The 24,078-nt window shown below is 42.1% G+C and overlaps 1 protein-coding gene across 4 annotated transcripts in view; it reads right to left on the reverse strand.

The window, feature by feature from the left end:
• LOC124612849 (neural cell adhesion molecule 2) overlaps positions 1-24,078 on the reverse strand; it is a 609,158-nt gene that overhangs the window by 59,346 nt on the left and 525,734 nt on the right. For 2 of the 4 annotated variants that reach the window (XR_006979578.1, XR_006979577.1), the window contains exons 11-12: positions 20,342-20,481; positions 9,690-9,842 (exon numbers count right to left, since the gene is read on the reverse strand). Coding sequence is in view for 2 of the 4 variants with exons in the window: in XM_047141276.1 (XP_046997232.1) it covers positions 9,690-9,855; positions 20,342-20,481 (306 nt within the window). In the remaining 2 variants the exon portion in view is untranslated. Of the gene's footprint in view, positions 1-9,689; positions 9,856-20,341; positions 20,482-24,078 lie in introns of all 4 variants that reach the window. The other 2 variants (XM_047141276.1, XM_047141278.1) reach the window with 1 other exon arrangement.

The following is a 24,078-nucleotide window of genomic DNA, read 5'->3' on the forward strand; positions in this document are numbered from 1 at the left end:
CTACGTGACCAAAATGCATAAAGTCTGCGCCCCGAGGATAGTGTGATCTTCGAGGCGTACGCATAGGTCACTATGATAAATACTTCGAGAAGATGCGACAAGTTGGTTGACAAACTGGCAAGAAGGTATATTAAAATGTTTGCAAATTCGAGCCCTTATTACATTCTTTTACATGCTTGTACAACTGATACGGGAAAAGATTTCCACTTCGATAATTTGTTTCGTCTGCAGACGTTTGCTATACGTTTGAAAACAGGAAATAGGCACCATAAAGTAATACACCTCAATAAACTAATTGAGATAAACAAATGATAAGGAAAGAAAAAGATATGTTTCGAATAATGTGTTTGTGTCCATGCGTGTGCATGTACAGCGTGCATACAAACATATTGGACAAAAACAGTATAAATACCAAGATAGTTACATAATCTTTCTGCATGTAAGAGGTACTTAACTGCACAGTCGATCTTATTTATCACTTATCTACAGCGATCTTAACATCCTAAGAGAGAAATGTAAGTACAGTGTGACGTGTACAATGACTTCTTAGATGATGACTGCTGTATGTATTTATTGCAGACGATTCAAATTACGTCAGATGATAGAAAACCGTTTAAATACTGGACGTATATAGTGTGAACGTGTACAACATGGCAACTTATAAAAGAGAAGCACAAAATTGTAGATGTCATATAATATTAAAGATTGATAACTGCGCTGTGGTGGCACAGTTAGCCGTGTTAGTTGATTGCTCCTTTGCTGCTTGGTAGAACAAGTTCATAATTACAAATGGGCATGTCAAAATTGTGGATTCTCTACGTTTTCACTTTCATTTATAGTTATGATGTTGTCTTACCAATCAGAGACGTAAGTAAGTTAACACTATAGTTTTCCCATATACCTTCGTCGCTAACAACACTATCATTATTTAGTACTAAGAGTCTCTCCAACGATCTGTAAAAATATTGTATTTTAATGGTGTTTCTCTTATAAAGCTAGAAGAAATGGGGACGTCAGCTGTGAAATATCTTTTTTGTAGAAAATAAAAATTATTTATTTATTTATTGTTTTCTTTCAAATAAGATTTTTTTTCTATCTATTTCTGATCGATTTAGCAGCTTAAAGGATTCAGTTTCTTGCAATTAATCTTGCCAGTCGATATCATGTATCTCGTTAAGTAAATCGGGTTATCTTAATTCAACACCATTTGGTGTGGCTGCGGGTACTATACCGCCGTAAATCTCGAATCAACTTCACGATCTTGCAAGTCACATAGTAACTACACCAGAGGATGTTGGATTACGATAATTCGACATGCCTTATGAGGTGCATCAAGATGAAGCCCAAACGTTCACGTGAAAATTCCCTCCATGACTACACTCTGAAATGCCATTGGACTCAGATTCAACCCCATAAGGCAATGATTCAACTTCCGTTACGCATAGTCAAGATGAAATCCAAAATTGAGGGAGAGGTCATGCAAAGGAGTTTCGGATCACCAAACCTACTGACAGCAGTCGTAAAAGTTTTAATATCGTTACAGCGTCTCTTTATCATAATCCCACTCATGGGGAACATTGATGCATACAGTATTATTGTATAAACTAATATTTGTGAGCTACTGTGTAACACTTATAATGCAGAGTACACATCGTGTAAAGTCCTTTTTGGGAGCAAAGTAAATATACTACATTGAATTTACACCAATCGTCCTTTCAAAAGAAAATTATTTTTGTAAGAGATAACCGTTCTTAGAATTTTTTTTACTATCCTTCTTCCCATTTTGGACGTCCATTAGAGTAGATGTAGGTTTATTGTATAGAGGCACTTTTTTGAGTAACAATGTTGTATTTAATCTTAAAACGTTTTTATTTCAACTACTAATTAACCTATTATTGCTCTCATACTAACTGAATCATGGAGATTCTTTTTTGCCGTTTTATCTCAGTTGGAAGTGGATGGTTTCGTGGCGCCGCCATGGAGCGACATTAGCGCTCTGTCGTTAGGCGCTTATTTACTTAAGGGTGAATATAATTTTTTGCAAAATATTTTATGTATGTGAGAGTATTAAAATAACTACGTGTCACCATACACACCCACGACCAACATCGTCAATCTGTACTTTTTCGTTGGAACCATAAATATTAAAAAAAAATTTCAGAGAACTTAAGAAAGTAAATTCATTTAAATTTCTCAATGAACGTAAAAGAGAAATAAATTTCGTTTCGTCGATGTTGAAGTGGATGCTTGCGTTGAATACTTTACAATTTATCAGTACATTAAAAACTAACTAATAGCACAGGAGGGAACACTTCACATTGCTCTTCTGCCCCCAGCGACCCAGCGGCGTGGCCGATGCCTGCTGTAAGGATAAATTAGAAAGTACTGGCAGTACCAGTCTGTTGCGTGGTAATCAACACAGCTCACGTGGATGTCAGAGTAAATCTTCTCCTATCTCATCGAGCTAGTGAATTGGCCTGTCTCTCTTGAGACACGGGTTTCAGCCATGTTTGTCTAAAAACACCAGCCTGGCAAATAGTCCTCACCGTGAAACTTCTTGCCACATTAGAACGGTGTACCAGACTGGGCCGCAAACTGAAATTAATTCATTCTGGAAACAATCCTCCAGCCCTGTGTCTAAGCCATGTTCCTGCAATTTCCATTTTTCAAGGAGTATTAGTTCCGCAAATTACACAGGAGAATCTGTGTGATGTTCGGAAGGTGAGAGATGAGGTACAGGCGGATGTAAAGCTGTGAGGACGGGTCGTGACTCATGTTCACGAAAGGCAAAGGACCCCAGTTTGAGTCCCGGTCCGGCACACAGTTTTAATCTGTGAGGAAGTTTCATACCGTTGCACACACCTGTCTAGAGTGAAAATTCATTCTATGCCTCACCGTTTTTCTTGGTGATGTGTTCGTGGTCGGTGTTGCCTTGCCCGTGTCCAGTGGGCTAGCCGACCGCTAGTGTCGTAGGAGCGCAGACGTCAGGTATGTGGTAGCTCTAGCGATGTGAAGCCGGCATGTGTTACATATCAGAATTGACTGGGTTAGAGTTGGTGTACTCCTGAGCCAGGTTTCCAGCAAGCTAGCCTCCTCTCGTGCTAAGAGGCACAGAAGCTAAGTGCGTGGGTACAGTACAGTGTGTTGCAGTAGTGCCAAATTACATTGTTTTTGTGTTTACAGACTGAAATGAATGAATAGATCATGAATGACGTTGAATGTAACACATACGTGGAAATGAAGAGGAAGGCAGACACAGGAGAGGAATGACGCTATGCTGCAAACCAACCTTAGGGTTGAACACTAAAAGAAGAAGAAGACTGAAATGGCAAGTGAAAATTTGCACCGTGGCCGGGAATCGAAACTAGGTCCCCTGCTTAATAGGCAGGTGCGTTAGCCACTAAGCCATGCTGGCATAGCAGTTCACATAAGTGCAGGAATTAGCCTGGCGCGACTCCCTTCTCGATTCCACTTCGCACTGTCGCCCGTGCGCGTAAAATCATATCTGTATGTGGCCAGTAAAGTCTCTAAGACTGTGTCATTTCACTTGTGCTGTTGGTCTAACCGTAGAATTTAGGCATGAAGTCAACAAGAGAAGCAAATAAGCTATCTAGAAGATGAATAAAGAAAATCGTATAATTCCGATATATTTGTGGGAACATACAAAGGACCTCAGGAATAAGGCGGGGAAAATAAAATAAAATAAATAATAATGCATTCCAATTCCTGCGCTTCTCTACAGCAAAGAATTCTGGGTCCCAATCAGGTGACTAGGATGTAAACGCAAAGATCGGTTTCTGTATGATTACACACATAACATAATAAGCTCTAGAAGCTGTAACACTCAGGAAATGTAGTCCAAACACGAAGGAGGTAGGTTACAATGCCCTCGTTCGACCAGTGCTTGAATATTCGTTGTCGGCCTGTGTCCGGTACTAGGCAAGTTCCTAGAAGAAATAGAGAAGATCCAAAGAAGAGCCGTGCATTTCGTCACAGGCTCATTTTGTAAGCTCGAAAGCGTTACGTAGATGATCGTGTAACTCCAGTAGCAGACACTACAATAATAATGTTCAGCCTGACGTAGTGGTTTGTTGTTAAAATAGAGTACCGGTAAGCAAATTTTCCTAGAGAGTAGGTATACCTGGAGAAAAGACTATGGACGTAAAATTAGCTAGATGCGAGCACAGTTTGAGGTTTACCGACCTGCTTAAACAGGAACGGCCAAAAGAGACTGTAGTACATAGGCTACTCCCTGCCACACTCCTTAAGGTGTGTTGCCTGGTATAGATGTAGAAGAAAAAAGTTCAAGGACTTGAAAGAGATTCCTTAGTGCTGTGAAACAGTGTACAAAATAAGATAAAATAAAGAAAATTGCGAAATAAGGAGAGTTAAAAGCTGAGCCAGTAAACGACATGTGATTATAGTGGTAAGTGGAACGACCATCAGCGGTGACCATCATTACAAGCCATGTAATACATACCGTATGGAATAAGAAGCGTCCCTACTGTTTGGAAATAAGCGCTTCCAATGAGGGTCGTCGAACAGGCGCAGCAAACTATGGGCCTATATCCTCACGTCGGTACGGTTTAGAATTTCGGAACATGTTTTATACTAGAACATTTTTATATTTCTGGAGACCGAAAAACTCCTCTGTACGGTCCAACATGGATCCCGTAATTTACGGCCGTTTGAAACCCAGCTGGCTCTATTAGTTCACGAGACACAGAAAGCAGTGCATACGGGCCTTCAGGTAGATACCGTATTTCTTTACTTCCGACAGACGTTCGATACAGTTCCACAAGGGCGCCTAATGAACAAAATAGGAGCAGTGTTGACGGGACTGAAGAGTTTCTAGACAACAGAACAAAGGAAATCATTCTGAACGGAGAGAAGTCTTCAGACGCAAATTTTTGCTCATGTCGGCACCAGTGACTCCTGCCGTCTGCGTTCAGAGGTCATCCTCAGTTCGCACAGGCGGTTGGCGGAATTGGTGAAGGCGGAAAGCTTCGCTCGCGGGATGGAATCAGAGCTAACTATTTGTGGTATCGTTCCCAGAACCGATCGCGGTCCTCTGGTTTGCAGCCGAGTGGAAGGATTAAACCAGAGGCTCAGACGATTCTGCGGAGACCTGGGGTGCAAATTTATCGACTTCCGCTATCGGGTAGAGAAATGTAGGGTCCCCCTGAATAGGTCAGGCGTGCACTACACGCCGGAAGCGGCTACAAGGGTAGCGGAGTACGTGGGGAGTGCACATGGGGTTTTTTTAGGTTAGAGAATTCCCTCCCTAGGCCCGACAAGACGCCTCCTGAGACGCGGCAAGGTAGGAGTAGGCAAAATGCAACAGGGAATAACAATATTAATGTGCTAATAGTAAACTGCAGGAGCGTCTATAGAAAGGTCCCAGAACTGCTCTCATTAAAAAACGGTCACAACGCCCATGTAGACGTAAACAGTAATGAAATCCTAAACTCAGATTGGAATGTATACCGCAGAGACCGGCTGGACAGTGAAGGGGGAGGCGTGTTTATAGCGATAAGAAGTGCAATAGTATCGAAGGAAATTGACGGAGATCCGAAATGTGAAATGATTTGGGTGAAGGTCACGGTTAAAGCAGGCTCAGACAAGGTAATTGGATGTCTCTATAGGCCCCCTGGCTCAGCAGCTGTTGTGGCTGAGCACCTGAAGGATAATTTGGAAAATATTTCGAGTAGATTTCCCCACCATGTTATAGTTCTAGGTGGAGATTTTAATTTGCCGGATGTAGACTGGGAGACTCAAACGTTCATAACGGGTGGGAGGAACAAAGAATCCAGTGAAATTTTTTTAAGTGCTTTTTCCGAAAACTACCTTGAGCAGTTAAACCGAGAACCGACTCGTGGCGATAACATATTAGACCCTCTGGTGACAAACAGACCCGAACTATTTGTAACAGTTAACGCAGAACAGGGAATCAGCGATCATAAAGCGGTTACGGCACCGATGATTTCAGCCGTAAATAGAAATATTAAAAAAGGTAGGAAGATTTTTCTGTTTAGCAAAAGTGACAAAAAGCAGATTACAGAGTACCTGACGGCTCAACACAAAAGTTTTGTCTCAAGTACAGATAGTGTTGACGATCAGTTGACAAAGTTCAAAAACATCGTACAATATGCGTTAGATGAGTATGTGCCAAGCAAGAGAGTAAGAGATGGAAAAGAGCCACCGTGGTACAACAACCGAGTTAGAAAACTGCTGCGGAAGCAAAGGGAACATCACACCAAACATAAACATAGCCAAAGTCTTGCAGCCACACAAAAATTACGCGAAGCGAAATGTAGTGTGAGGAGGGCTATGCGAGAGGCGTTCAATGAATTCGAAAGTAAAGTTCTATGTACTGACTAGGCAGAAAATCCTAAGAAATTTTGGACTTATGTCAAAGCGGTGGGTGAATCAAAACAAAATGTCCAGACAAAAAAATGGTTCAAATGGCTCTGAGTACTATGGGACTCAACTTCTGAAGTCATTAGTCCCCTAGAACGTAGAACTAGTTAAACCTAACTAACCTAAGGACATCACACACATCCATGCCCGAGGCAGGATTCGAACCTGCGACCGTAGCGGTCTCGCGGTTCCAGACTGCAGCGCCTAGAACCGCACGGCCACTTCGGCCGGTAATGTCCAGACACTCTGTGACCAAACTGGTACTGAAACAGAGGATGACAGACTAAAGTCCGAAATACTAAATGTCTTTTTCCAAAGCTGTTTCACAGAGGAAGACTGCACTGTAGTTCCTTCTCTAGATTGTCGCACAGATGACAAAATGGTAGATATAGAAATAGACGACAGACGGGTAGAGAAACAATTAAAATCGCTTAAAAGAGGGAAGGCCGCTGGACCTGATGGGACACCAGTTCGATTTTACACAGAGTACGCGAAGGAACTCGCCCCCCTTCTTGCAGCGGTGTACCGTAGGTCTCTAGAAGAGCGTAGCGTTCCAAAGGATTGGAAAAGGGCACAGGTCATCCCCGTTTTCAAGAAGGGACGTCGAACAGATGTGCAGAACTATAGACCTATATCTCTAACGTCGATCAGTTGTAGAATTTTGGAACACGTATTATGTTCGAGTACAATGACTTTTCTGGAGACTAGAAATCTACTCTGTAGGAATCAGCATGGGTTTCGAAAAACACGGTCGTGTGAAACCCAGCTCGCGCTATTCGTCCACGAGACTCAGAGGGCCATAGACACGGGTTCACTGGTAGATGCCGTGTTTCTTGACTTCCGCAAGGCGTTCGATACAGTTCCCCACAGTCGTTTAATGATCAAAGTAAGAGCATATGGACTATCAGACCAATTGTGTGATTGGATTGAGGAGTTCCTAGATAACAGAACGCAGCATGTCATTCTCAATGGAGAGAAGTCTTCCGAAGTACGAGTGATTTCAGGTGTGCCGCAGGGGAGTGTCATAGGACTGTTGCATTTCACAATATACATAAATTACCTGGTGAATGACATCGGAAGTTCACTGAGGCTTTTTGCAGATGATGCTGTGGTGTATCGAGAGGTTGTAACAATGGAAAATTGTATTGAAATGCAAGAGGATCTGCAGCGAATTGACGCATGGTGCAGGGAATGGCAATTGAATCTCAATGTAGACAAGTGCAATGTGCTGCGAGTACATAGAACGATAGATCCCTTATCATTTAGCTACAAAATAGCAGGTCAGCAACTGGAAGCAGTTAATTCCATAAATTATCTGGGAGTACGCATTAGGAGTGATTTAAAATGGAATGATTATATAAAGTTGATCGTCGATAAAGCAGATGCCAGACTGAGATTCATTGGAAGAATCCTAAGGAAATGCAATCCGAAAACAAAGGAAGTAGGTTACAGTACGCTTGTTCGCCCACAGCTTGAATACTGCTCAGCAGTGTGGGATCCGTACCAGATAGGGTTGATAGAAGAGATAGAGAAGATCCAACGGAGAGCAGCGCGCTTCGTTACCGGATCATTTAGTAATCGCGAAAGCGTTACGGAGATGATAGATAAACTCCTGTGGGAGAGACGCTCAGTAGCTCGGTACGGGCTTTTGTTAAAGTTTCGAGAACATACATTCACCGCAGAGTGAAGCAGTATATTGCTCCTTCCTACGTATATCTCGCGAAGAGACCATGAGGATAAAATCAGAGAGATTAGAGCCCACACAGAAGTATACCGACAATCCTTCTTTCCACGAACAATACGAGACTGGAATAGGAGGGAGAACCGATAGAGGTACTCAGGGTACCCTCCGCCACACACCGTCACGTGGCTTGCGGAGTGTGGATGTAGACGTAAAGTAACTCCGGGCGTGCCACAGGGGGTTGTCACAGGACCATTACGTTTCAAAAAATATATAATGACCTGACAGATAACGTCCGAATATCCATGAGACTTTTCGCGTACGATGCTACTGTAAACAGAGAAGTCATGACACTAGAAATGCAGGAAGAATTGCATAGGATATACACTTTGTGAAAGTATGTAACGTGTTGTGAATAGTTAGACAGTACGATACCTTATTATATGATTACAAAATCGTAGTACAACCACTGGAAGCAGTTGCGTCCATAACTATCTAGGAACAGGACCATGCAGCGATCTGAAATGGAACTACCACATAAAATTAATTACGCTTAAGGCAAATGCCAGACTGAGATTGAGAGCAAGAGTCCGAAGGAAACGTAGTTCATCAACAAATGAAATATCTTACAAAACCCTCGCTCGACCAATAACTAAATATTGCTCTTCACTATGGGATCGAACCAGATAGGAGCTCTAGAGGATCTTGAGAAAGCCCATAGAAGAGCACCACGTTTCGTTACAAGTTCGTCTAGTAAGTGCGAAAGCGTCACGGAGATTCTCAGACAACTCCAATGGCAGATGCGGCAAGAAAAGCGTTCTGCTTCGCGTTATGGTCTACTGCTAAAGTTCCGAGAGTGCACATTCCTACATGGGAAGAACACTATATTGCTTCCTTCTAAGTACTTCTCGCGGGAAGACCGTGATGATGAAGTTAGAGCCGGCCGGGGTGGACGAGCGGTTCTAGATGCTACAGTCTGGAATCACGCGACCGCTACGGTCGCAGGTTCGAATCCTGCCTCGGGCATGGATGTGTGTGATGTCCTTAGGTTAGTTAGGTGTAAGTAGTTCCAAGTCCTAGGGGACTGATGACCTTAGAAGTTAAGTCCCATAGTGCTCAGAGCCATTTGATCCATTTGATAAAGTTAGAAAGATTCGAGCCCACATGGTGGCTTACCAGCACCCGTTCTTTCTGCGAACCATACGTGACTGGTACAGGAAACGGAGGAAGTGACCTGGTACACAAAGTACACTCCGCCATACATCGTAAGACGGCTTGCGGACTGTATAGGTGGAATTGCTATCAGCGTAACCCAAAATTTTAGACATAAGGTGAGGAAGATCGTCGTCCGCTACTATGGTGCTGGTGGAGTCACCGATTAATGGTGCGATAAGCTCACAGCCTCTGAGATTGTTCGCTGTGCCGTCCTGGAATACGGTACTCACCCTACGAGTTGGTTGTGATGTCACCGTTAATGACCTGCTGTCCCATGGTGCCGGCCGGCTGACTATTGCCCGGTGCCATAGGAGTTGCGACCAGGTATGTGGACGAGGTACAGCAAGTGCCGTGGGCGGCGTGTGGTACTCACCGTACTTGTTGGGGATGAGGTCCGGGTCGGTGTCCTCCTGGGAGAGCGCACCGGCGGGCTGTCCGATGCCCGGTGTGAGCGGCGCCGTAGCCAGGTGCGCCTCCTGCAGCGCGTCTAGCGACGACCGGGTCGACACCGCACCCCCGCTGGCCCCTGGGGGCCCACGCTTTAGGATAGAACACACGCCGTTTAATGCCTACCCGAGCAGCCACGATGCGGCGGGCAACAGCTACGGAACTAACATGCAGCTGTCCACTACTGTGATCAAACCATCCAGTTTACTACGTAGCATTTGCTGTGACAAGCATGCAGTGCGCGCTGAAGCAATACTTAGTACATACAGCTTACTGGGGGAGTCAAAAATAGAAGGGAGAGGAATTTTGAAATTATATACAAATAATTATCTAAATAAAAAAATACTACTTAATACAACATGATTTTAGAGATTCCTATGCCTATACAGATAGTTCTGAAAATATGTACTTGTGAGTTTTTAATAGCGATCAACGTACTTGTAGAAATTACAACTAAAGACGTGGGGTGTATGCAATGCATAAATGATGCATGAATAAAACTTCCTGGCAGATTAAAACTGTGTGCCGGATCGAGACTCGAACTCGGGACCTTTGCCTTTCGCAGGCAAGTGCTCTACCTCTGAGCTACCCAAGCATGACTCACGCCCCGTCCTCACAGCTTTACTTCTGCCAGTACCTCGTATCGTACCTTCCAAACTGTACAGAAGCTCTCCTGTGAACCTTGCAAAACTAGCACTCTTGAAAGAAAGGATATTGCGGAGACATGGCTTAGCCACAGCCTAGGGTATGCTTCCAGGATGCATGAATAATTCACCCCCTTACTATTATCTATTGCATGTGCCCTTAGTTGTCAATTTTAAATTCTACAAGAATTATCATAGCTAAAAAAAAAATTCACAGGCATCAGTTTTCAAGGCTATTTGCATTGGTTTAGGAATCTGTTTTGGCCGAACAGAAATTGTTTTGTGCTTCTTAGCCTGATTTAAACAAAATTATAAGAAACAGATTTTTATGTAAATAACTATTTTCTGCTTTTTTTATTGTGTTTGTCAAATTTTTCAATCGATTTCAAACATTTTGATGATATTACAACACAGATACTTGGCAAAGTCCCTCTCCACCTGAGTTAAACATTAAATTAGAGAGAATCGGGCTGAAACGGGGACTTAATAGCAACTGTTCTTGCGTCCTCGGAGTCTTTCGCGACGGCATGCGTGAATAACACGTTCTCGGTTTTCAAGCCGCGTTTCTAGCATTTGTAGACTTAGAGACAGCCTTTGACGATGTTGACCGGAATACTCTCTTTCAAATTATGAAGGCGGAAGAGGTGAAATACAGGGAGCGAAAAGCTATTTACAATTTGTACAGAAACCAGATAGCTGTTATAAGAGTGGAGGGGAACGAAAAGGAAGCAGTGGTTTGGAAGGGAGTGAGACAGGGTTGTAGCCTATCCCCGACGCTATTCAATCAATATATTGAGCAAGCAGTGAAAGAAAGAAAAGAAAAATTTAGAGTAGGAATTAAAATCCATGGAGGAGAGACAAAAACTTTGAGGTTTGCCGTGACATTGTAATTCTGTCAAAGATAGCATAGGACCTGGAGAGTGGTTGAACGGAATGCACAGTGTCTTGAAAGGAGGGTATAAGATGAACATCAACAAGAGCAAAACGAGGATCATGGAATATAGTCGCATTAAATCAGATGATGCCGAGGGAATTATGTTAGGAAATGAGACACTTAAAGGAGTAGATGCGTTTTGATATTTGGGGAGCAAAGTAACTGATGATGGTCGAAGTAGAGAGAATATAAAATGTAGACTGGCAATGACAAGAAGGACAAAAATTTGTTAACATCGAATATAGATTTAAGTGCCAGGAAGACTATTCTAAAAGTATTTGTATGGAGTGTACCCATGTATGGATGTGAAACATGGACGATAAATAGTTTAGACAAGAAGAGAGTAGAAGCTTTCGAAATGCTGTGCTACAGAAGAATGCTGAAAATTAGATCATACAACTAACGAGGAGGTATTGAATAGAATTGGGGAGAAATGAAATTTGTGGCACAACTTGACTAGAAGAAGGGATCGCTTTGTAGGACATGTTCTGAGGCATCAAGGGATCACTAATTTAGTATTGGATGGCAGCGCGGAGGGTACAAATCGTATAGGGAGACCAATAAATGAGTATACTACGCAGATTCAGAAGGATGTAGGGTACAGTAGTTACTTGACTAAGCTTGCACAGGGTAGAGTAGCGTGGAGAGCTGCATCAAACCAGTCTCTGGACTGAAAACCTCAACAACAACAACATTCCATTAGCAGCACTTGGTGGTTCTGAAAAACCATTCTTTTCATGTTAGATTCCTCTGAACGCATCAGCACCATCACCACAACTTTGTAGAGCCTGCTGACCGATATGGTGGCAGAGATATCAACTCTCATTAGCTGTCGTCGGAATGGTTTCCAGACCATGCCAGGAAGAAACATCCAATACCGTTAAAAGTACACATGCCAACGCCTGCCGCAGGACCATCCCTTCTGCGAGAACGTGAGTTTATACCCTGACGGACCGCTAGCTTCATTGTAGTGACAGGCGTGACAAGTTCGACGCCATCTAACGACTCGAATGCTGTGAGATGCAGAGTGTTCTGCTTGATCTCAGTTAACGTACAATCTAACATTTGCTGCCCAATTGGCGGCGTAGGATCAGGCCTTCGCAGTTGTATCTTCAAGTCACTGTAACGTCCCTGGACGTACATTGGTTGCTATCCTCATTTTGTTCCTGAAAACATGCCCTACAAATCGTCCAAGTATGTCGGTAGTATTCTGTCACATACTATATCAGCATTATTTAGGCTGTTAGGCCCACGTCTTTTTTTGTTTCCATCCTTACGTGTCTAGTACACATAAAATCCGCAATATTTTTTCAGTACATTCTTCTTCCTCCCAAGCCAACCAAATATCCTCTCTGCACTTTTTTTCCAGAGCTAATTTTACTTTTTATGTGTGGTAAGCCAGATATAGCATTAAGGTGTTCTATCCTTTAGTAGGAACTGACCATAAACCTGTCTTGATCTATTCTTTGTTGTACCTCTTCAGTACACAACCTGTTTCCCTTTTAAATGTTAACATAATGTATCGTCGTTCTTCAAATGCTTCCAGCTTTAGCTTCTTCGGGTATCTGTTGTCTATACCGCACTTTTATCCTCCGCATCCGATGTATTCATCCAGAAGCAGCTTCTCTGTTACAACGTTGTACACTAAGAAAACTTCTCATCTGGAGAAGACTTCATAAACGTGTTACTGATGTCTCTCCTGAATGGATCTTACCGCGTACTTTTGCTGCTAATATAACACTATGCACTTCTTCTTCTATCAAACTCTACGTTAATCAATGGGATAATGCCGCAGATCTCGTACTCGCATAAGATGTTACCTCTCATTACTTCACTATGCTCCCATCTTTCTTAACACCAACATTCCAGGTACTTTGTCGCGGACAGACAGAAATACTTCCAAGAACCAATTTTTTGGCCCACAATGATTTTGTCTGAGTTTTGAAAAAGGGGAATGTTGATAACATTCACTCACAAACTCGTCATCGTCTTGAGCAATGAATCTATCACATTTTAAGTCCAGATTCCCGTACATCTCTTTCTCTCTTGTACATTTCTATCGGTTAGTAATGACTTTATAATTTATTCCATTACTGTATCTGCTGTTTCATTCTGTATCTATTGAAGATTGCAGTATGCTTGGATAATATTTTTCTCTTTAGAAAATAAACTTATAGGTTTATATTTTTCTTTTCGTTGTAGTATTCTAGGATTTCTTCAACATTGAAAGATTTCTTTTAACAACCTTTGCAACGCAATTTATCGACAATTGTGAATAAGAAATGAGGCATTAAGAGGATATTTTCGTTGTAATAAACCCACACCTGCTCAACTTTTAGCGATCCTGTTTAACAGCACTTCGCCAGTTACTTGACAGGAGTTTCAGAAGTTTAGTTCCAGTTAGCAGTCATCCATTACCGTTCTATATACTTGTTTGTGGGAGCAATGATTTGTCTGTGACTGTCATTTCTATTATTCTAAACAGATAAACTTTACTAACTTACAATAATCTAGATTTCTTTGCATGTTCTACACATGAGAAAAATTAAGGACATGAAACACATCGCGAAGAGAATTATTAATTATCAGTAGGCGACACCGTTTACGTTTCCAATCTAAAGTTTGTATTGTAAGTGACATAGAACTAGATTCATCATAGATCTACTCGGAGTTGTTTCATCTACTGACGAGAAGCTAATCAAAACATTTATTTTCGAAAAAATATAATTGTTACGTGATACCATGTAAACATTTGATCTCCAAGTGCTATCTTTTCCTTTTCCTATTCTGTTGTTCTTTCATGATGACAACCGGAAAAGTATGTTATACGCTTGCTTACATCTTCTATCTTCTAAGTTGCACTTCCATACAAGGATGTTTAGTTAACTTTCCAATGTCTTGTTAATTAAGCCTTCCCTGTTTATTGACAACCGTCGGGGGCCTTGTTATACGTGCTTCTCGTTCAGTGAGTTTCTTCACAAACGTAAGCACAGTTTCCTTGCCCTTAGGCAGTGAACTGTTCGTGATAATATGCGACGTGTCTCTCTTCAGCAGTGGTACTTCCAGCGTTCTTCCTCGCTAGTCCTTTAAGAAACGTTCTAGGAACATGTTAATCATATTAATAAAGAAATATAATTTAGATCTATCCAATGTATTTCTTTTTCTATTATTATTTTAATTTAACGTGGACTAGATGTCACTAACAACGAGAAATTTTGTTCTTAGCTCCTATTGACAATTAAAAGTGCACATTACCAATTTTGTTCACGTTTAACATGGAATAACTGGAACATTGACTTTCTGTTGACCTATTTAAAATCAGTCTTCCTACCGACAAAAGTCATTGCCATTACTGACTCGATGCCGATAAAAGAGTTTGTGTGCCACATTCAGTTTGCATAATCAAGCTATCAAACCACGTAATTTGTTATCATGTTTATAAATTTGATTTATCTAACGACGCTGTTTACATGAGCCGATCACTATTAAAAATGACCAAATGGAAGTCTTTCACACTTTTCAAGTAGTTAGTAAAATATGATTCAAACAATACATTCTAAACATTTAGAAATTTCTGTGGAGTACATTTCTACAATACACTGACAATTAAATTTACAGCAGAATAAATATGACAAATTCTAAGTAATAACAGAGAACATAATTTGAATTACAAATACGTTTACTTTATACATAAATCGCATGCTCAAGTAGATTTTTAGGGAAAACAATGAATAGTTTCAATGATTGATTCAATTTACTAACATAAGCTTGTCAATGTATGTGAGCATTACGTTAAATACAGAGTACATGAAATTAGAATACGTTATAAATTCTTACCAAATTAACAGAAAACTTAAAATCCAGCTGAATAACGAGATTATCAACTGTTTTACGACAAAATCCTAGAATACAATGTTCTGAAGGTTTTGAAGAAACAATATGGGAAGAGATCTTTTCTTGTGATGTACAACAAGTATACACCGTGGCAAATTACAGCAAAGTCATTCCTGTACTCTCCTTGAATTATATTCCGTTTGGAGTACGTCGTTGGAATCACGTACTGTTTAGGAAGCAATTTTGACATCATTTTGGAAGTGGCTCCTTATGTCAGGTACGTAATTGCATTAAATGATAGTTTAAGTGAAATCCTGTTTGAACTGATCTCGAAAATTACAAATTTCAATGTATCGTTTCTTAAACGTCGTCTATGTTGGTTTAGTAAAACACTCTCTTGTCTTTACCGCCGCTGTTGTGATTCTCGTATTTTGGCAAAGGCGGTAAGAAAGCATCTTCCTGTTGGCATCTTTGTTCGGTTGCCCAGACTAGATACCTTTTGTTGTCAGCCATAATTTTCAGTAAAAGAAATCAACAGATCGGCCTTTGTCATTAACAAGTATCTGTGCGTGCCGTGCTGCATTTACCGACTGTTACGACAATTACTTGTTTTCTGATTATAAAGCAACTTATTTTCAATAAACGTGTAAAGAGAGGACCGTTGGAAGTTTATCCTATATTAGGTTTCACTCAACTGTACCGCTAGAATCTTGTCTATGAAGAAATTGAGTAAAACAAATATAAGAAGAACGTTAAGGGATTACGGACCCTTCATCATTGAGGTAATGAGGAAGAAAGAGGAGAAAGAAGGAGAACATAAATTGTTTGGGGATTACGCTTGATTTTCTTTATTGTGTATATATAGACCAATCGTGCTGGACGGTTCAGATTACGGTTTTCCGTATTTACCTGTACTCGCATGGGGTAGTAACTGGAAAGGCTAGGGACAATATGAGATCAAGTTCTCGTCCAAATCTTGTCCATCGTTTAAAAATACGTCACTTCACCACAGGTTTAGACATAAACCTGTATTTCTTTTAAATGGCAATATAGTGGAGTTATGATTTGAAATTCAATATTTGATTTTGAGTTTTCTCTATTACTGCATATTATCTTGCAGCTTTTCACACATTATTTCAGTTACAATTTCAAGCTCTTGTAAAAGGGACTGATGACCCGGTAGTTCGGACCCTATCGGTCACTATCAATGGACCTCCCTGGAGAAAAGAAACTATCGGTTGAAAGAGTCCGCTTTCAAATCAAATGTGATTAATTTGCACTCTAACCGTAAATGACAGAAGGTGGCATTTTTGGTACAAGATTTCTGATCAAACTACCTCCACCACAAGCTAATGTTTGAGGCAGCTGACACAGCGAACGTCGGTTTCAAGTTTGTGACGACATGATTACACCAATTATTATACCTACATGGTGGAGGTGGATACAGGAATCATGTATTACCGTCCTTGCAGTGGTAGGAATGGGGGTTGTAAGGTACTGCGTTGTTCCGACGTATTATGTGCTACGATATGTAGATAACTGATCCGTACTTGTGCAGTCGGATTTCTTTTCCCCATATTTTTAGTAAGAAGGGAGAGCTTGAAGCTCGGTGACTGCACGCAGCGTGTTTCTCAGAAAGTATCAATGAGACAGTCGTGCGTAACGTCCCCATTCGACTGTCGGATGACAATTAACCGTTTCCCATCACTTCACGCAACTAAGATTTTCAGAGAGGTTGCTAATAAGACTTCATACAATGGCGTAAAATATGGGAAATTTACGTCCTCACTTTCCTTCTCTTCTCAACCAAATGTTCAGATGTGTGTGAAATCTTATGGGACTTAACTGCTAAGGTCATCAGTCCCTAAGCTTACACACTACTTAACCTGAATTATCCTAAGGAAAAACACACACACCCATGCCCGAGGGAGGACTCGAACCTCCGCCGGTATCAGCTCTCAACCAAATACTGATTGCTAATTTCATTATAAATGTTTCTGGGTGAGTGTGACTTCACGTGGGGATGACTCTCCCATATAGTACGCAATGTCCGGGTAGTGGCTTCACAAGTACGTTAGATAACAAAACTGATGATACAGTGTTGAGCAAAACTCAAGGACGAAAGTAACTTTCGCTTGATGTATCACTGCTAGGTAACATACCTCGATTGAAGTTGGTTCATACATAAAAGGGACTGCCATAGTATCGTGCAGTAGGTAACTGAAAGAAATAAGCAATAAGATGAGGAGAGATGACACTGTCATTCAAAGACAATAATTACACTGAAGTCACTGCGATTTAAGGTGTTCCCCTGCACATTACAAAATGAGGGTCATAGCTCATAATTGGGTGTGTGATCACCGGGGACGGCAGTGCATGCTTTGCGAGGTACTCCCATGCTGGCCACAAGATTCGTACGGAGTTCATTTGGTATGGAACTCTATTCCTCGCCAGGGCTGTTGACAACTGCTGGATGGTCGCTCTTACATGTCGATGTCTAAAGTACGTCTCCACAACCCATCCGACACGTGCTCGATGTGGTTCAAGTCGGCTGAACGTGCAGGCCAGTTTGTTCGGCAAGTATCGTCTAGTTCTAAGAGCTGCTTCAGCTCCGCTGAACGATGGCGTTGCTCATTGTCATCCATAAAAATGAAGTCAGTGATGGATGCACCCTTGAAAAGACCATCATTTGGTAGGAATAGGTCGGTGATTGTAGTGTGTTCAAAGCTTTTCAAGTCAGTACATTATTGTCATGTCCATTATAATTATCCGGACTGTTATGCCGTGGTCGGTTGATGAATTCTGTGTCAATTCCCAACGTTACGTCCCCGTCTGCGGGAGACATCTTCAAGGGGGTCTGTAGCTCGATGGAGGGTCCAACACACCCACTGGCTCGCTGCTGGGTCATTAACCGACCACGGCATAACAGCATGGATAATTATAATGGATATGACATTTCCGGCCGTGTAAGTCTACCTTTTAGTTCAAAATGGTTCAAATGGCTCTGAGCACTACACGACTTAACTTCTGAGGTCATCAGTCGCCTAGAACTTAGAACTAATTAAACCTAACTAACCTAAGGACATCACACACATCCATGCCCGAGGCAGGATTCGAACCTGCGACTGTAGCGGTCGCTCGGCTCCAGACTTTAGCGCCTAGAACCGCACGGCTACTACGGCCGGCTACATTTTAGTATCAGTACATTATTGCCACATTGAGGTTCCAGACAACTTAACGTATGAACTAGTAAAACAATCATTTTCGAAAATATTCCCACCTTTCGCCAAGTAACGGTAAGTCCAACATTGTCGAACATGATCGGTTTGATGGTCCAGATCCGTGCTGATCTCCAAATCTTTGAACATGGTACACTCACCGGTCATCATTACTGTGACGCAGCACTCATTCCTCACGTGCGTTATTTGAAGGATGCATTCGATCTTTATTTCACTACACAGATGACACTGCGCGACGACATCCAACAGCACCGGTGCAGGAGCTCTAGCTCCGACTTAAATTCCATTGAGCATGTGTGGAATGCGCTGGGGAGACGTACTGCATGACTTCCACATGCACCGACATCCATCCACAGTTGTCAACAGTGCTGGAGGAGGAATGGGACTCCCTACGGCAAGGAATCGTTACAAACCTTCTGGTTACCATGTGAGTACTTTACACAGTATGTTTTGGTGTCAATGGTGATCACCCCCAACCCTCCCCCTCCCACGCCCGATTATGAACTATATCTCGTCATTTGTAATGTCCAAGGGAACTATCACGAAATGCAGTAATGTTATGTCTGTTCGCCTCGCTGCATATTTATTTCAGTTATCTTCTGTACTTTATTACAGCAGTTCTTTGTATGCAAGGTCCAAGTGTGATCGAGTTATGTTACTTGGAATTGACACATCCTGCGGAAAACATGCGAAAGGTACTTTCGTCATTAGGTTTGCATACCAGTGCACTTCAGTTCGAGCTGTTACGTATATGACTGATTACCTGTGGCCTGATTTACTGGTGCCTAATAAGGTGCGTTTAAGGGGGGTAGAACGTCAAACGGCCGACTTGGTGCACGAGAGGCACCAGTAGACATTTTAATTCCCAGTGCCTATACTTTTACAAATAAATTCATAAAGCTTTGTCAGCACGACCAGGAAGGATTCAAGATTCTCACTCATAACAGTGGAAGTTGAAAAACATAACAAAATATTTTTTTTTAGATATGAAATTTCATCATTTTGTCACTTACTGTTGCCTGCAATTGTTGCTATAGGTACATTTTTCTTCACAAGTAAGAGAGATTCTTTGATGAATTTTGCACAGCATACAAACCATACTTACAGATGCATGAAATTCTAGAACTTTCCAAATCTATTAAAAACTGTGGTAAAGATTGAGATAATTATCTACAAAATTTGATTTTTGTCTAAACATAAAGTTTAATACGTAACAGCTTATTCAGTTTTTCATAAGTTAAATAGACTCTAGAGTTTCAGACACCTGTAAGTATGGTTTGTATGCTGTGCAAAATTCACCGAAGAATCTCTCTTACTTATGAAGAAAAGTGTACCTATAGCAACAAAAGCAGCCAATTGTAACTGAAAAAATGATGAAATTTCACATGTAAAAGAATTTATTTTGTTATGTTTTTGAACTTCCGCTGCTATGAGCGTGAATCGTGAATACTTCCTGGTCATGCTGACAAAGTTTTACGAATTTACTTGTAAAAGTATAGACAGTGGAAATTAAAATGTCCTGTGGTGCGTCTCCTGCTCTAAGTCGGCCCGTTTGACGTCCTACCCGCCTTAAGTGAAACAAAATTCCATCCGACAACGTTCGTGACGGAAGCCAGCACCTACGCATTGTTAACGACTTCGTCAACGTAGATATTTTTACAGGTAGAACTACATAATTAAGATACTAAATCAGGCAGTGTTGCGTATCTGTAGATGTACTGTGGTACCAGGAGTCACTAGATGCGACTGTTTAGAACGAGTTGAGCAGGCTGTGTAAGAGACGAGACGCGTTGCGGCGTTTCGGTAGCAGAGCATACTGGACGTTGAAAGCCAGGTGACATGTAAGTGACAGGAGGTTGGGGGGGGGGGGGGGGTGCGGCAGGGCGACAGCGTCACACATAGGCGGTTGTTAAGGGCGGCTACTGACCTTGTCGTGTCGCGGCTGGCGGCGGTGCCGGTGGCGGCGGTAGAGGGCGACGATGACGGCGCAGACGACGGCGAGCAGCGCGGCCGCCGTGGCCACCAGCGCCGTCAGGACGGGGTTCATCGGCGCCGCAGACGACGGCCCTGCGGACACGCACACACACACACACATATAGGCTCACCACGAGCTCCCAGCCACACACGGTCGCCATTCTGCGTGGTAAATTTCCCCGCCTCTTGTATGTGGGTCTAAGTCCAGGGTAGCTCTGGAAAAAGGAAGGATGGACTGTTGGATTTAACGTCACGTCGACATCGTTGTCCTTAGAGATGGAGCACAAACTCGGATTGTGTCAAGGATGGCCGCGCTCAATCTAAGGAACCATCCTGGCATTTGCTTATAGCGATTTACAGAAATCACGGAAAAGCTAAATCTGGATGGCCGGACGCGGGTTTGATCAACACCGACTCAAAGGAAGGCCTCGGCGCTTGTTGGTTCAAAATGGCTCTGAGAACTATGGGACTCAACTGCTGAGGTCATTAGTCCCCTAGAACTTAGAACTAGTTAAACCTAACTAACCTAAGGACATCACAAACATCCATGCTCGAGGCAGGATTCGAACCTGCGACCTTAGGCGCTTGTTGGTGACGTCACGTCAGCTAGGTACGGCGAACGCCAGGTCTGTTGCAGGCAGAAACGCCTGGGCGTGCTTATCACTATAAATCTCTTATTTTTGGACAAACTGTTTGGTATTGTTTTGGATTCTGCAGTTATACTTAGATGAAAGATTTTCTTACTATAGTAAAGCTACAAATGAAGATCATAGTTCTCTATTACTGAATCCTGTCGAAACAAACGTACATCAATATGAGAAGATGTTTTGCCCCATTGCAAGCTTCGGAAATTTTACATTCAAGAAACTAAATTTACTTGATCCATTTTGTTATCGAAACTTACCCCAACCCCCTTACAATGAACTCGTTTCTTTTATTTATTTATTTATTTTCGTTTGAGATCGTCACTGGAAATGTGAACTAATTTACACGTGTAAATGTCCAACTGTTGCCAGTAATTAGATTACAGTCGTTTTCAACGAAAGAAATTCTAAACAGGAAACAAAATAGCTTCATATATCGAAAATACTGCTGAGCTTAAACTTTTTCAAACGTGGACAGTAGAAAAGATAAATATTCCCCTCTTGCAACTGAAAGGAGAAACCTTATAAAATAAAATAAAAATTTATTTGATAAAACAAGTATCTCTCTTTTTCCTCTTCTTCTGTCCCCCACCCCCTCCCCAAACGTGTACAATCGCAAGATATTTTATTAACGTTCAGTGCTCCTCACCCCATAGTCAACCAAACTACCTAAAGAAGAGCACCAATATGTTCACAGTTTCTTGTAAAGGCAACCCAGTACAAACGTAACTTCCTTAGATTTTCAAATAGGGTAAAGAAGCACAAATTCTGTGGCTGCTGGACCATGAAGTTGTTTTTGTATGTCAATCCTTAGAACAGGTGGAAATTTAAGATCAGGAGTACACTATTTGTTAAGAAGTGTAATGAATTGCACAATTAATTGATTGCAGAAATCTCTCAGAACAATGTATGTTGGTCAACTACCGCCAATAGTTTCACATTTTCCTGTGTCAGAGAGGGAGACACCACCATTATGTGTATGCCTGCAACAGACCAGGCGTTCGCCGTGCCTAGCTGACGTGACGTCACGAACAAGCGCCGAGGCCTTCCTTTGAGTCGGTGTTGGTTTGATACGCCGTCCTCCCGAATGCGAGCACGGTCGCAGCTCTTTAAGCCTGGAGCAGTTACAGCCTCACTTGGAACTTCCTCGCAGATTAAAATTGTGTGCAAGACCGAGACTCGAACTTTGGAGGGTAGGAGACGAGGTACTGGCAGAAGTTAAGCTGTGAACGGGGTGTGAGTCGTGCTTGGGTAGCTCAGATGGTAGAGCACTTGCCTGCGGAAGGCAAAGGTTCCGAGTTCGAGTCTCGGTCTGGCACACAGTTTTAAGTAGCCAGGAAGTTTCATATCAGCGCACACTCCGCTGCAGAGTGAATGTCTCATTCTGGAAACATCCCCCAGGCTGTGGCCAAGCCATGTCTTCGTAATATCCTTTTTTTCAGGGATGTTAGTTCTGCAAGGTTCGCAGGAGAGCTTCTGTAAAGTTTGGAAGGTAGGAGACGAGGTACTGGAGGAAGTAAAGCTGTGAGGACGGGTCGTGAGTCGTGCTTGGGTAGCTCAGATGGTAGAGCACTTGCCCGTCAAAGGCAAAGTTCCCGAGTTCGAGTCTCGGTCCTGCACACAGTTTTAATCTGCCAGGAAGTTTCATATCAGTGCACACTCCGCTGCAGAGTGAATATCTCATTCTAGCCTCATTTGGGTCAGACATGACTGTCGCAACAGCATACACACTGCGCACGTCACCGTATGGTGCATGGCGGACAATACCTTGTACCACTATTTGTCATCTCCTTTACTGTTCCACTTGCAAATGGAGCGACTTAAGAAAGATTGTATACATGCCTCTGTAAAACCCTTTAATTCTCTTATCTTGATTTCGCGTTCCTTACACTAAATTATGTTGGCAGCAGTCACCTCCATATTTGCCACCACAACAGGTATTCCTATTTTAGATCACAAAGCATCTCCGTAATATTCACCTGTTGGCCGAATCTACCGGTAACAAATCTACCAGGATTACTGCGAGGTCATCCTTTAATCCGGGCTGGTGGGTATCCCAAACACTCGACCAGAAATCATGAACGGTTTGCAGCAATATTCTATAAGCGGTCTCCCTTATAGAAGAGTAACACTTTCCTATAGTTCACGTAATTAACCGAAGTCGACGATTCGCCAGCCCTATTTCTCACCTTACGTGCTGACTTCATTTCACACCGCCTTGTAACGTTACGCCTGGATATTTAATCGACGTGACTGTATCAAGCAGCACGCCGTTCGAACATTACAGAAATTAGGACTCGTACGGAGAAACATATATCGTCGTTTTTCTCTCACTCCATTTGAGAATGGACTAGGAAAGGAAATGATTGGGAGTTTTATGGTGGGTTGCGGAATATGTATGTAGATGTAAATGTAAATTTGTTTTTCCTCCTCATCTGCATTAACTTACGTTTTCCTACACTTAGAGCAAGCCGCATGAATCACCCCAAATTCTGATTTATCTCAGTCACCCTGTATCCTTCTGTAGTCACTCGATCACAATACTTTCCTGCATATTACAGCGTCATCAGCAAACATCTTCAGATTGCTGCTCAGCATATCCATCGAATAATTTATATAGAGAGACAGTAATAGCGGTCCTATCGCACTTCTCTTGGCCACTCCTGGCCATATCCTGATCTCTGATGAACACTAGACATTGAGGACAACGTGCTGAATTGTATTACTTTGGAAGTCTTCGAACCACTCTCATATCTGGGAACTTTTTGCGTATGCATGGAACTTCGCTAACAGTCTGCCGTGAGATAACGTGTGAGACGATTTTCGGAAGTCTAGGAGTATGGAAACTGCCTTTTGCGCTTACCCATTATTAGCATGATGTGCTGTGACTAAAGGGAAAGCTGAGTTTCTCAAAAGATATTCTTTCTAAATCCGTGCTGAATTATGAAGAAAAGCTTTTCTTTCTCACGGGAGTTTATTATATAAGAACTCACGAATTATCCAGCAAACCTGTGTTAAGGATATTCACCTGTAATTTTATGGGTAA

Source organism: Schistocerca americana, chromosome 4 (assembly GCF_021461395.2).
Source record: "Schistocerca americana isolate TAMUIC-IGC-003095 chromosome 4, iqSchAmer2.1, whole genome shotgun sequence".
Lineage (NCBI taxonomy): Eukaryota > Metazoa > Arthropoda > Insecta > Orthoptera > Acrididae > Schistocerca > Schistocerca americana.